The sequence below is a fragment of the Gadus macrocephalus genome, chromosome 10 (genome assembly GCF_031168955.1).
Source record: "Gadus macrocephalus chromosome 10, ASM3116895v1".
In the NCBI taxonomy this organism is placed as follows: Eukaryota; Metazoa; Chordata; class Actinopteri; order Gadiformes; family Gadidae; genus Gadus; species Gadus macrocephalus.
Window position 1 is genome coordinate 18,081,198 of NC_082391.1, and position 15,000 is coordinate 18,096,197.

At 48.3% G+C, this 15,000-nt stretch overlaps 1 protein-coding gene across 17 annotated transcripts in view; it reads left to right on the top strand.

Moving 5' to 3' along the window:
• dlg3 (discs, large homolog 3 (Drosophila)) overlaps positions 1-15,000 on the top strand; it is a 52,339-nt gene that overhangs the window by 10,631 nt on the left and 26,708 nt on the right. For 8 of the 17 annotated variants that reach the window (XM_060063035.1, XM_060063028.1, XM_060063034.1 and 5 more), the window contains 7 exons: positions 7,012-7,065; positions 7,535-7,585; positions 8,961-9,085; positions 9,465-9,634; positions 10,577-10,728; positions 12,205-12,349; positions 13,929-14,103. In XM_060063035.1, coding sequence (XP_059919018.1) covers positions 7,012-7,065; positions 7,535-7,585; positions 8,961-9,085; positions 9,465-9,634; positions 10,577-10,728; positions 12,205-12,349; positions 13,929-14,103 — 872 coding nt within the window. Of the gene's footprint in view, positions 1-59; positions 153-7,011; positions 7,066-7,534; positions 7,586-8,960; positions 9,086-9,464; positions 9,635-10,576; positions 10,729-12,204; positions 12,350-13,928; positions 14,104-15,000 lie in introns of those variants that run through there. The other 9 variants (XM_060063040.1, XM_060063032.1, XM_060063038.1 and 6 more) reach the window with 4 other exon arrangements.

Consider the following 15,000-nt stretch of genomic DNA (forward strand, 5'->3'; position numbering starts at 1 on the left):
TTATAACAGGCTCATGAATACACAAGCGATGCAGGTTTGTTATGAATGCTTGTGAGGCTAAGTGCTTTTCCCCTATGTGGCTGGCATTGTGCACTCCGCTGAAGGTCATGCTGGCCAGCTCCCATTTGGAGCAGTTCACCGTGACAGAGAAGGTAAGCCACAACATGCCTTTGTAATATTACATAAGAAAAAAAGAGGGAATGCTGTTGACAGCTGTGAACGGCCTGTTAATGAGGGTTATATTAATGTGAGCCTGTCCTGTGTTTTTGCGTACGGTTGAATGGACGGAGAAGTTGGCCATCTCCCACCTATCTTTTTTTTTCGAGGGAGGGGAGAGGTTCAATGTTCACGGTTTACGTGTGAGATAATTCACTGCGGTTTGAAAATAACTGAATTCCCCCTGGAATCAGCAGGGGATGATGAGTGAAGGAGCAGGTTTTTGTAACTATTGAATCTCGTTACGCTTCTGACTTTCCTCAGACGAGAGATAAAGCATAATTCGAGACGTGGTAAAAAAAAACAACGTATTTTCTCCCAAATTGGCTTCATGCGTTCATCCATTCATTATTCCTCCTCTCCCTTCTGTCCATCTGTCGATGCCTCCCTCCTCCCTTCCCTCCCTCCTTCTCTCCCTCCCTCCCTCCCTCCCTGCTCTTCGAGGCAGGGGCCCGCCCCGCGTGTGAATGAGATGTCGGGGGCATGGTAATTGGGAGGTATTGATTAGACTGCAGCGTGCATCCGAGCGGCCAATGAGCAGCCAGAGGGGGGCTGAGGTACGGAGCAGCAGCAGCACTGAGTCGTGCGTCCTCTCTCAGAGCCCAGATTCCGCAGGACCAAAATAAAAAATCGGGAACACACCAAACAGCAGACAAAACGCAGCGCATCCCACAGGGAGGGTGCTGGCATTGCCGGGGGCCGAGGTATCTTAAAGTGGCCGGGGTGGGGGGGGGGGGGGGGGGGGGGGGAGGATTAGCGATGTAGCGCATGTAGCGAAAAAGCACGGTTGTAGCATTCCCTGGACGGTCGTCACGACGACGGCCGGCGCGCGTCAGCGCTGGACCGCCGGCTCGGCTCCGCCTGTGACGTGGCTGGGAGCGGGGGAGGGGGGGGGGGGGGGGGGGTCTGTCATGTGGTGCCGAGCCTCACCGGAGGCAGGGACGCCGAGTGGAAATGTTTTGCTGAGAGAGGGCGAGAGTTGGGAGAGAAGGGAGAGATCTTTTTTATTACATTGTCAGCAGGTCACTCCCCCACACACGTGCACAAACCTCGATTGTGTCCCCAAGGCAAGCCCCTCCTTCCCTCCAAAAACCAAGAGAGCTCGAACACACGACGTTACATTACCAGTTATTTGGCTGACGCGTTTGTCCAACGCGACTCAGTGTGTTGTTCAACATTGAAGATAAAGCCCCTAGAGTGCAAAAGAAAACTGGGCAAGGATCCCCAACGTGGAAGGTGCTGCTGCACGGTGAATGGATGACGTAGTCACAGTAGCAGGAAGACTGCAAGCCTATAAATATGCATCCATTTTGTCTACTTACCGTTCTGAAAGGACATGTGGCAACATTAAGAATTCATATTAGTCTTCATTATACCTTGTTTGGTGGGACTCGCACATGGAGAAATAATTAGCGCTTGTTATTTGTGTGATTGACAGGTGGTCCTGCCTTCATGTAGATTAAATAATGTGACCCAATACATTCATTTATTCGTTGTCATTCCTTGATTAACGGTGAGTGAATGCTCATACTTATGAGGGAGGGGAGTTGCCTCAAACGCCATCGGAAGCGTTGTGTGTTGTTCATTAATTAAAACTATTGGCGTTCATTAATGAACTAAATAAAAATATAGAAAGGCCATGATAGAGAAAGAAGTCCCTACTACTGTGATGCTCAAGCATGCAGCAGCTGCAGCATTTGGCCCAGCCGCATTTTAAACTGCAGCTAGAGCTCAGAGAGGTGACACAAAGTCACTTTCATGTGTTTGCGTGTTTGGTGTGTGTGTGTGCGCTTGTGTGTGTGTGTGTGTGTGTGTGTGTGTGTGTGAGTGTGTGTGTGCGTGCGTGCGTGCGTGCGTGCGTGCGTGCGTGCGTGCGTGCGTGCGTGCGTGCGTGCGTGCTGTGTGTGTGTGTGTGCGAGTGTGTGTGAGTGTGTGTGTGTGTGTGTGTGTGTGTGTGTGTGTGTGTGTGTGTGCGTGCGTGCGGTGCGTGCGTGTGTGCGTGTGTGTGGGGAGTATGGCGACACAACAGGCTCCAGTTACCATTGGAAAGCATTGATTATTTATGTATTGATTATTTATGTATTGATTATTTATGTATTGATTATTTATGTATTGATTATTTAGCAGCACTTGACGGCGGAGTCCCCCGCCTTGCCAGGGGTTCAGTGGACTCTTTATCCTGCTCCTGGGTCAGCCAAGACAACATATGGCTGTGAGACACACTGCCCTGGGGGTGTACCTAGTGGGGGCTGGGGAGGATCAGAGGCCCAACAGGCTGGCCCCCAGACTCCCAATGGTACTGATTTAGTAAGAAACTAAAAAGCAGGTTTTTTTAGGCATTCTTTCTTCAGTTCTGACCAGTGGAGGATGGTTTTTTAATTGTGTTAGTGTGTTGGTGATGGCCTGTGTGTCTGTCAGGCATTTGTGTGTGTGTGGTGTGTGTGTGTGTGTGTGTGTGTGTGTGTGTGTGTGTGTGTGTGTGTGGTGTGTGTGTGTGTGTGTGGTGTGGTGCGTGCGTGTGTGTGTGTGTGTGTGTGTGTGTGTGGTGTGTGCGTGTGTGTGTTGTGTGTGTGCGTGTGTGTGTGTGTGTGTGTGTGTGCGTGTGTGTGTGTCCCAACAGCTGCCTGCGAGCTAGTCCTCAGTTGCTTAGTGTTTCGAATTAAAAGGGACAATTAGGGGATTGCGATTTAATCTCATCCAGATTTAGTTAATTTCGATGATGTGTCTCAGTCCCACACTCTTCACATCTGTAACCTCTGCTCACACTTTATGTTAATATTTCTCAATTTTTTCTCCTTTAACGCCTTCTTTCGCTGAACGTGAGGCAAAGTCCAACACCACACATCAATACATAACTAAGTAACAAAGTAAACATTTAACAGCCGTGCTATGATTGACACAATTCTTACTTGGTCAATTTTCTTTGTGTTTGCCCTTAAATATAGATAGAAAAAGTTGGTGGCTATTAACTAAAACATTTGAATGTGTATCAGCTAACAGTGGCTGCATTAAATATTAAATTATTACCATCTAAAGTGGGCGACTTGGTAGCTCAGCGTGCTAGTGGGCTTAGCAGGCAGGCGGAAAACCTGGCATGGACTCCACTCTGTATCCCTCTCTCTATACCTCTTCTCTCTCTCTCAATCACGCTCTCTCTCTGTCTCCCTCTCTGTCTTTCTGCGTGGGTATGTGAAGGAATATCCAAGCCCCTATAACCGACTTCATTTAAAAACAGTTGCAATCCCTTCAAATGTTATAAACTGTACCACCAACATTATAACATCTCAACATTTGAAGTCCTGCACACATTCCTTTATTACGGGAAAGGTATGAGGTACGAGCCCTCGGTCATCGCTCTCACCCATGGCCCGAGTACAGACGGTGGTCCATCACCATAACAAGGTGATGATGACGTTCGTATTAACCTCCGATGGAGGGCTTAAACCTCGGAGGGAAAGATCTAGAGTACTGAGATTATCCTCCACTATTTGCTTTGTTTGTTGTTTTGTGTGAGATACCGATACAGGGATTATTCAGTAATCCCAGACATGGATAACGTTGCTGTTTATTCAACTCAGGCCAGCATTGTGCTCGATGCCATGCTCATGGCTCCTTAGCGGGAATACTTGACCACGGTGGTTGTATATATCATTTTTTTTTATGTTGCCATAGCGATGATTGGCGGTGACATGGACACCACTTTAGGGCTCATTCTTTCGGTTGTTCATGTATTTAATATTTCCCTGCGTTGAAAGCCTGATCACGTTGTGTTACGTAATCCTGCTGAGCATTGTAGTGAACAGTTGACCTACTATTAAGTACATGCAGCCACTAAGCACACACACGGTTTATCCAAAGCGACTTTGCTCCAGTGAATTCAGATATGCTATGGATGACTATGGTTGACGACGTTAAAGAATCAAACCCAGTGACTTTCGTCTGTGATTCAACCACGGCGAGCGGCAACATCCTGCCCCTATTATTATTCACGTTGAGGCTGAGTGAGTCATTCTAGCCAAATTCTTGCCTTGCTAATTCATTTGTGTGCCTGTTATCATCAGAAAGGCTGATTGTACAGTCTTTTGTGTCCTTGTTCACTATGCTGGATACCGTGGGTATCTTAGTGAGATACTGTACTCCGGCACGTGCTAACCCTTAGTATTTTAGAGTGGATATTCACTGAGGAAGTTGAGCCTACAGCGTAGCCCCGACAGTTACCCTCAATCTGTTTGTTAGCGGCAGCTTCCGCGCTGCTTGTGCCACAACACTCAGTTGTGGAGTTACGGCAAACAAGTGTCGAAGATTGCAGTCAGCAGTTTCACTTTTGCGCTCCATTCGCTCTTAATTGTTTTTTCTGGTGGTGGATATATGGAGGTTATGAGGAGGCATGATTATAAAGCGATAAAACAGATGCATTTGTCCACCACGGTTTTGAAAGATGTTATTTGGTGGTCGAACGTACGCGGTCAGAAGAGCAGGAGAGAAAGAGCGCTCTCATTGGGGAAGGTGGTGGTGACCTGATGGATAATAACGTGGTAAACCAAAAAACATTAATCCCTCACTAAACGTAACACCGCAACGATAAGACAGGATGGAGGATTCTTACCGATATATACCATTCAAATGCGACATGTTTTGTTGTCCAAATGTCAGTGGAATGGATGCGTTTGCTTATAAAAGCATCATTATCGTTGGACGAGTGTTGAAAAGGAGCGTTCATAGTTTGGCCTCCTTTCGATAAAACGTGCACACACAAGCAGTGACACCAACATCTGTTCAGCACGTATGCAGATTTGGAATTTAGGCCTGATAGTGCTGAATACGGAGTGTGGGGGGGGGGGGGGGGGGGGGGGGCTACGTAGCCCTCAAACGCGGACCTGCGACTCAGAGCCTGGGGAACATGGGAACGGCTCGATGGCCCCACGTCATGGGGATGATGGTTCTGATCAGAGGATCAGATCGTTCAAGGTGTGTTTTCAAGTGATTGGAGGCCCTTGTCTTTCAAGCGGCGGCCGATCCATGCAAATCCCCCTGGCCTACCTGCCACCACCTGATTCGAGGCTGTGATAGGAATACGCATTTTTGGGCGTATTCATTCATTGACAATTTGCATTCATATTTCTTTTTACGTCATTTCTCAAAGTTAATTTGAAATAAAAAAAAATGGAGCATGTTTGAAACAGGAGCATGCGCGACACAGAGCGGGAAGCCCGACGGACACCCCTTAAATCACACAACGCCGGGCCATTGGTGGTCATGGGTGATGGTGCTCTAACGTTTCAGCAGAGCGAACATCACAATGAAACTGTTGTGTGTTTGTATGTAGGTAGGTGGGTGGATGTGTGTGTGTGTGTGTGTGTGTGTGTGTGTGTGTGTGTGTGTGTGTGTGTGTGTGTGTGTGTGTGTGTGTGTGTGTGTGTGTTGTGTCAAGTGTGGAAACGCAGCACATATATACACTGTGACCTGCTGTCTTTAGTGATGAGCCATTTTAGAAGGAGATTACAATCAATAAGAATCAAGGATCAATGGCTTTGGCTCCACGGTGTAAGGCCTGTAGATACAGGCAATACGGAGGGGTGGTGGTGATTAATGATGAGGCAGTGTGGCTGGTAAACGCTTCCTCTATACCACACATCAAACGCTGTAGGTCCCATTGCAGCACCGTCAGCAAACCCAACCCCACCCACCCACCCCCACACACACAGCAGATCAATAGAGGCCTCCAAGCGAGCGAGCTGAACTAGGACCAGACTCACCAACATCATCTCCCCTGCCTCCTCCTCCTCCTCCTCCTCCTCTCCTCCTCCTTCTCCTCCTATATCTCCTCTCTTCCCTCCCCCCTCCTCTTCCCTCCTCCTCCCCTTCTTCATCCTCTTCCTCCTCGTCACTTCCTCCTCCTCCTCTTACTCCTCCTTGCTCCTCCTCCAACAGCAGTGTCACTCTCCTCGTGCTCGTGTCCCCGACCGCTTTACCTCCCCTCTGCGCCAGTGCTTCATAAGGGAACATTAAATGGGCTAAATATCGCTCTTTTTTTTTTGTTGTGGTCTTGATGAAACGTCTCCCTGAAAAACAAGCGGATCTCGGCTTGGCGCGGGGCTCGATACAGTAATCGGTGTGCTGACGGCTTTCTAACCCAGCCCAAGGAAATCCGTGAACCAGTGAAACACTTGTTTGTATGCCGGGTCTGAGGGACTGCATGCTGCCATCGGAGGAGTGTGTGAAAGGAGCAGGAGGAAGTGGAGTGAGGGGGGAATGAGTGTACGGTCGCTGCAGTTGCTACGCGGCAGCCATTTGTGTTCATATGAGGAGCGCAGGATGTCTGGCTAGAACACCAGAGTAATAAGGAGCCGTTTCTCTCCCCCGCTTCTATTCTCAACCCCCATCCCTCACAAACATCTCCCTCTCCTCCCTATCTCTCGCTCCCTCCTCACTTTCTCTTTCAGCCCTGTCTCTCCCTCTCGCTCGCTCTATCTCTCCCTCTCACTCTCTCTCCTCCTCTCTCTCTCTCGCTCTCCCTCTCCCTCTGTCTCTCTCTCTCCTCACTCCGTCTCTCTCTCTCTCTCTCTCTCTCTCTCATCTCTCTCTCTCTCTCTCTCCTCTCTCTCTCTCCTCTCTCTCTCTCTCTCTCTCTCTCTCTCTCTCTTCTCTCTCTCTCTCTCGCTCTTCCCTCTTTCCCCTCCCCAGAGAAGACAAGCCAACTGCTCCCATGGCATCCATTCACCGTCTCCTGACTCTGTGGTTGTGTCTGTGTGTGTGCACAGAGGTAATGTGTATCTCTCTCTTCCATCTCCACAGGCCAACCCTCCCCCCATCATTGTCAACGCAGACTCAATGGATGCCGGCCCTTATGTAAGTATCCGTTTTTTCTCTCTCGCTTTCTCTGTCTCTCTGTCTCTCTGTCTCTCTGTCTCTCTCTGTCTCTCTGTCTCTCTCTCTCTCTCTCTCTCTCTCTCTCTCTCTCTCTCTCTCTCTCTCTCTCTCAGCTATAGCGGTCTCTCTCTGTCTGTTTCTCCCTCTATCTCCAGCATTGTGGATGGATGAATTTAATGGTAGTAGCACGCTGTTCACCATGTGGGCTGGCATTTGAGTGGATTTTTTTTCAGGGGAGAAACAGCTGACAGATAATTTAGTTCTTAGCACCTGGCTTAAATACTGTAAAGGGACAGAATATAATAATAATTATATTTGTAAATGGAATAATCCAGCTACAGTAATATTTTCCAGTGTGTGTATGTATTTTGATGCATATGTATACACCAACATGAAGTTAAACATCTATTAAAGGGTTATTAATGTTGCTGTCTTCACGTTTAAACAGGTAAATGGCAGTGACGGGATGTATAAATATGAAGAGATCATCCTGGAGCGGGTAAGTCTTCATTGAGCATTCATCTGATCTCCCTGTTTGTTCAATCGTATCCCCCCCCCTTGTGCTGCGTCTCACTATCATCCACCTAGCGGCCGCTTGTCCACTAGGTGGCAGTAAGCAGCTCTGTCAGCAACCCGACAACAGACCGTTGCCCTGCAGCAGCTCCTGCAATCAGGAGATGTTGATGAGCGTTTTTAATCGCTTTAGCCCGTGTGTTGCGAGGTTACATACAAGGTTTTTGTATAAGGCGGCATGCAAATCATAAGACGCGGCGCATCGCTTAAGCTGGAACACGCCTCGCCACCGCACGACTTGTGAGGGTAACAACACCGGCGGCGTCAGCAAGGCGTGGCCCTTTACATAATCCCCCTGCCACACATGACGTCAGCGAGCGCCAGTCGAGCTGCAAAGCCCTTCGCTCTGTGAGGCCGCCATTGTATGCTAAATATTTACATTCAGAATATACCATTCCCTGATGAAGTCTGCTCGTATAGATAGCCTTGACCGATTCAGTGTTTCAGGTGTGTGTGTGTGTGTTTACGTGTCCGTGTCTCGTGCTGTACGTGCGTCTGTCTGTGGGAGCCTGAGCAACAGGGAACTTGGCGCATACCCCTCTTTGCTTATTCGCTGTGAGGGTTGCTCATTAATTATAGACCATAATGAAGCAGGTTTTTTCTCTGCCTCCGTCTTGTTTACCGGCCCTTGCTGTGTGGCCATACCTGTCAACCCACTCGATTGGAAATAGGCCTCGACGCAGCGCAAAGTAATAGTGAAGTCATATATATTAATACACTGCAGAGATGGTGAGGTTGTGGATAGGATACGGTGGCTCAACTGACCATTGGGGTACGTTCACGTACGCTTGGCGCCATATTACTACCTGTCTCCCGTCGCCGCAGTCGGGCAGCCAGTCTCTGCTGCTCACGCAATACATACAAACATGAAAGTCATTACCATTTGTCAGACGTAGAGAGACACACAACACACACAAAAACACACACACACACACACACACACACACAACCGCACATGCATACACTCATATGCAAACAGCGGTGTCGTCCGTCTGAGAAAAGTGGATATCAAAGTATACCTTGAGAAGTCCCCTGCACGGGCTGTCCTGATTGGTCGTATCTGCTAAAATACCAATACACTTAAGTGCTGCACGCCGTCGACCTTGGGTTTGTGTTGGAATCCATCACTCCCCCTCCCCCGCCCCGTCCAGTTACGCATGTGTGTGTGTGTGTGTGTGTGTGTGTGTGTGTGTGTGTGTGTGTGTGTGTGTGTGTGTGTGTGTGTGTGTGTGTGTGTGTGTGTGTGTGTGTGTGTGAAGTTGATGTAGGGGCTAATGCTATTGGTGAACTGCTGTGTGCAGGGTAACTCTGGCCTGGGCTTCAGCATCGCTGGGGGAATGGACAATCCACACATCCCCGACGACCCAGGAATCTTCATCACCAAGATTATACCCGGAGGAGCCGCCGCCATGGACGGCCGACTGGGGTAAGCGCGGGGAGGAAAAGGGCGGGACTTTAAGAGGCTTTCAGCGTTAAGCCATTGTCGACGCTTGCTTTTATGCTCTGAATGTTTTGATGTTAAAATTGTGTATTGACTGACACGGTCCATCAAAACACATACAGCATAAACACAGCTGCATAGTTACACTTGGACTTTTCTGATGTTTTGTCAATATCTATGTAAAGTGTCTTCGGGTCTCTTGTAAAGCGTTGTAAAAAAATATATATATCGTCACCATCATCACCACCACAGTAATTCTATCTTCATCATCATCTTCATCACCATCTTCATCCCTGTTTTCCTCCTCCTCATCATTAAAACGATGTGTGTGTGTGTGTGTGTCGCACCCTGCGGCGTCCCTCAGGGTGAACGACTGCGTGCTGCGGGTCAACGAGGTGGACGTGTCCGAGGTGGTGCACAGCCGGGCGGTGGAGGCCCTGAAGGAGGCGGGCCCCGTGGTGCGCCTCTTGGTGCGGCGGCGCCAGGCCCCGCCCGAGACCATCCTGGAGGTCAACCTGCTGAAGGGCCCCAAAGGTGAGGGCCCCACGGACCGTCCCCTCCATACTAATGTGGGGATCCAGCGGGCCTTGGTTGTTATAGCAGGCCAGGAACGAGAGACTCATGGGGCGGAGTTCTGCCTGGTCTCCTGTTGAGTTATGGAGATGTTATACGGAGGGGAGGGGGTTTTAGGAAGCAAGAGGCGCCAATCGTACAGAGTTGATTTGAAACCTTTACCGAAACTTTCCTAAGAACCTCTGTGTTTGGACAGGAGGGTTCAGCACCAGGTTTACTGCTGCTGCCCGAGTTCTTATCAATGGTTTTTGCAGTGAAAAAAAAAACACACTTACTGTTCCCCGTCTCAAGCAACTTGATTGGTCGAAAACAAATGAAACGAGAGCAAGTGAAATGCCCCATTCACCCTGATTTGAGTTGGTCTGCTATCATACTTTAGATATTAATCCAAAGTTTGATGTGTGAGTCTACCTCCAAGGCATATCCTGTTGTTTATGTCTGCTTGATTAATATTGATTTGTGATGGAATGCAGCCGGCCAGATGAGCTTATATTTGTTGGATGTGTAAACGTTGTTAAATACTGCAAGTGTTTTATTTTTATCTTCCAAAGCGATAGGAGCGGTTTAGACCTTATTACAGTAAAATGTGTTTTTGTTGAGCATACTATTTACTTGCGATCATTGTTAATATGTAATATTTTTCCCATTTCCGACACAGATCTACTTATTACTTTTTAATTAATGGAGTCGATATTACAGTCTCTATGAAAGGCCAACATTTAAACGAAATCAACAAGTTGGAAACAGAGCAGCAGATGTCACGTGAAAAAAGAACAACGTCCAAAATAAAGAGACGTTGATTCACAGAAAGAACTGCTATGAGTTAATGTGTGTGTGTGTGTGTGTGTGTGTGTGTGTGTGTGTGTGTGTGTGTGTTAACGCGGCGATGTGTTCATGTGCAAGGCCTGGGGTTCAGCATCGCGGGAGGGATCGGTAACCAACACATCCCCGGGGACAACAGCATCTACATCACCAAGATCATCGAGGGAGGGGCGGCGCAGAAGGACGGCCGCCTGCAGACGGGAGACCGCCTGCTCGCTGTAGGAGAACACAATGTACCCCTCTCTCTCTCTCTCTCTCTCTGTGTGCTGCAGGCAAACGTTCAGCTCAGAAATAACATGCGCTTCACAAGGGGCATGGCTGCAGCGCTATCTTCGGCGATCGTGATTCGCGAACCCCCCCCCCCCCCCCCACCCCACCGAAAAACACAAAAGCTAAAATCTGAAATGGATCAAAATCTGTTCAATGTCAATCAGGGATTGATTGGAGATGCCTGCCACCGATCAAACGTCAGTGTAGGAATATTCAAGTTATCCTTTCTTTAGAACAGAACGGGTTCTTGGCATTTCAGTAGCTCACCATGCAGGCAACATATCCTGTAGTCACCCAGGTGCCATTCCCACCTGTATTCCAATGCTAAGTTCCCTCTTTCTTGTGATAGATTTTCCTTTCTTTCTTTGATGTTCTGCCCATAAAGACAGAGAAATATATATTTACAAAAAAGTCTTATTCAGAGTCCCCTTATTCTGTTGTTTTAGCTGGAGCCAGCGGAATCATGTCAATGTTAACGGCCTCATGTGTGATTGATACACTGCTTCACACGAGAGAAGATCTCCCTTAAGCCTCCTTATGTCACACAAGCAGCAGATGAAGGAACACATCTGCCAGGTGAACCAGCGTCGACGCTGTTCAGTCCATTCAAGCTTCAAGGCTACAGTAGAGACAGAAAGAAGGGAAACCAAAGTCAGCTAGCAGTTCTACTGCTGGGGCTGTTAGGGATTTCAGTCGAAAAATCTCTTAACTCTTATCACCCCGCTCTTATTTTAGACATTAATTTTTTACCTTCAGTATTAGTAGTCAAAGTATTATTTGTGTGAGTTGTACCAGTCCTTTTTTTGATTAGTTCTGCAGTTTTGAATGCAAACTTTTCCCAGGAACGTCAGGTGTAATCAGTATTCACTGAACCTTGAATTCACCCCTTCACGACTCTGACAAAAATGCTGATCTTTAAAGATTGTATCGGTCACAAAGTCACTGGCACACGAAAAAAAGACGACAATGCGCCGTATGCATGGTTGTTATTTCGCATAGCTGCTGAGATATGTGGCTTTAAAAAGAGAGAATGTCCAGTCCATGCAGCAGCTATTACATGACTCATCCACTCTTCTGCTGATGCTGTTTATATTCTTTCTGAACTGAACTGGTCATTTGCAGTATTTCAATCATTGCCCACTGAAATGTTACTGCACAGAACTCTCTATCCAAAAAAAACACAACTAGACTATGTATGGACTTTGCACTCTGAATAGATGACTATGTATGCCTTTTTTATTACCGTCTGTGCTTTCTTTCCTACTTGCGGTTCTGAAGGGTGTGATGCGCAACACAGTTAACGCTTCAGGTTCAGATAACTTTATTGTCCAGCCACAGTACGACAGGAAGTCTACCATCAAGTTTTGATGGCTTTAGATGGCAGCACTCAGAACGTCGTGGGTGTGTTTGACCCTCTTCCTCCCCCTGTGGGCGTCCAGGTGAACAACATCATCCTGCAGGATGTGCGTCACGAGGAGGCGGTGGCTGCGCTCAAGAACACCTCGGACATGGTGTACCTCAAGGTGGCCAAGTCGGGCCCCGTGCACCTCAACGACATGTACGCTCCCCCGGACTACTCAAGCAGTACGTATCTCCTTCGCCTCCCTCCTTCCACTCCGCCGTCATCGTCCTCTTCCGTCCTATATTTGTCTTCCTCCTCCTCCTTTTCTTCATCCTGCTCTTCCTCGTCTTTCTCTTCCTCCTCCTGGTTGTCCTTCCTTTTCCTCCGTCTCCTCCATCTTCTGCTGCGTAATGTCAGTCTCCTCCTCTTCACTTTCGTCGTATACGTCGTATTAACCCTTCTCCTCTTCCTCAAAATCGTGTTCTTGCTCCTCCTCTTCCTCCCTTTCTTCCTCATCTCCTCTCCTCTCCTCCTCCACCTCCTCCTCCTCCTGTTATTCAATGTTGTTGTCATGTTAAACTATCTCTTATCATATTAGTCATCGTGTCTGTTTAGTTGTATTCTCTGAATACAACAAGATTTAACGGTTATTTTTTATCGATTCAACTATTTACTCCTGAAGCAGACTCTTATATCCAAAATGATGCACAGTATATTCAAATACATGTCATTAAGGTGTAGGAAGGGGTCAGATTTCTTACAGGCTGGTTCGAGTACTTGTTTTGATTTAACCTACGTTTTTAGCTAAAATCTGCAATATGTCCAATAGTGGTGTATAGAATTTCCTCTGTAGTGCTTTTGTTGGACACAGTACTCTTTCCACTCACACACAAACACACACACACACGGAAGACACACCAACTCTCACTCCACTCATCCACACACATAGATACAGGATTTGTGCAGGCACACACAAAAATACTCACACATGTATATTTATACACATTCACATACCAACACACACACGCAAACACACACACACAGACACACACACACACACACACACACACACACACACACACACACACACACACACACACACACACACACACACACACACACACACACACACACACATACACCCCTGCTGCTGCCCACAGCAACAACAAGCCCAGATCTCTCTACCTCCCACTAAGTGTGGAAGCTTTCTCACATCCCACCTGCTCACAGAAGCCCACTCTGAAGTGCTGCAGCCTCCGACAGAAACCCACAGAACTGTCTCCATATCCGAGCCACCCAGTCTTATGCAAATCCATACATAGCTGCACTTTGTCCTGCTTTCTATTTTAAAGCAAGGTGCTTGGACTGGCGCTGGGCTTTAAGCCCGTGTGACCCACAGTCAGGTGATTTAGATTTGAGGCCCGCGTTTTTGTGTCGTTTCCATGGAAGTCTCGAAATAGTCCCAAAACGAGTCCTCAGGGGGTGGTTTTCACTTTTGTGAAATGTCTATTGTTAAGATATCACATCGTGATTCACACCGTTTGCCTCTACCTTCTAAAATATCAAAAACGACAGCAGAGGATCGTTCAACGTAAAACGTTCCACTCCGGGGTAAACCAATTCCGCCTATTTTAGCCGTGGAATAAACGTGACCTTTCAGACGCCCCGGGAGCGGCAGCGGTACTGTGGGGTGTGCGGTGGGTGGTGGTGTGGGGGGCGGTGGGTGGTGGTGTGGGGGGTGCGGTGGGTGGTGGTGTGCTGGTGCTATTATGGTCATTGCTGTTTTAATCATCTCCTCTTCCCCCCCCCCCCCCTCTGCTGGCATGGCCCTCCCCCCAGCCTTCCCGACCCTGGTGGAGAACCACGTGGGCCACGGCTACATGGGGGCCATGGAGCCCAAGCAGGTGTACCAGGCCCCGCCCCAGGGGGGCGGGGTCACACCCTCTAGGTACTCCCCGGTCCCCCGCCACATGCTGGGAGAGGAGGACTTCACCAGGTCAGTCCTGGGCTGCTCTGCTGCTGTTGTTGTTGTTGTTCTTCTTCTTCTTCTTTGGTCGTTGTTGTTGTTTTTCTCAATGATTGTCTTTATATCTTTTACCTGATTTGCCAAGGGTCGAACGAGTCGTTTTATTTATCCGTCTATTTTTCTATGTCAAATATTTTTTTGCAGTCAAACAAGATTGCCAGGCAATGGTAACTTATTCTTTTCTCCAAAGTAACCACCATATCTCAATATGCTATTTCTTGATCCCATTCCAATGGAACGCTTATTCTTTAGATAGGCCTTACGTTAGTGTTACACCAAGCAAGATTATTAACAATGCCTGTTTGAGTCGGCCAGCACCAGTATAGTGGGACCCCAGTAAACGTTCGCAGTACTGTATTTGAAGAGAAAATGAGGTGCTGTCGGTTGAACGAAAAAACCCGCAGAATGAGAAGTCACACACACAGAGGCCTGACGTAAGCCTCCTGGAGGTCTTGCGTAATCCTAACCCACAGATTGAGGCGGAGGGAGAGTGTGTGTGTGTGTGTGGGTGGGTGTGTGTGTGTCTGTGTGTTTTTGGTCGTGAAACGGATGACCTTTATCAGCGTTTTGCGGTGCCTCCCTTATCCCTGAAGCCCCGCCCCCTGTCTACATGCATCGTGTGTGCATTTGTCCAGTCTTGTCTAGTCTGGTATGTTTGTGTGTATGTGTGTGTGTGTGTGTGTGTGTGTGTGTGTGTGTGTCTTCTACGTGTCCTGCTCTTGTCTCGTTCACTGTGCTTTCTGTATCCCCCCCCAACCCCCTTCCCCTCCCCTCCACCCCCCACCCCCCTTCCCCTCCCCCCCACCCCCCCTTCGGCAGGGCTGAACCTATTTACAGTGTCGTCCACAAACCTGGGGAGGGCACGGT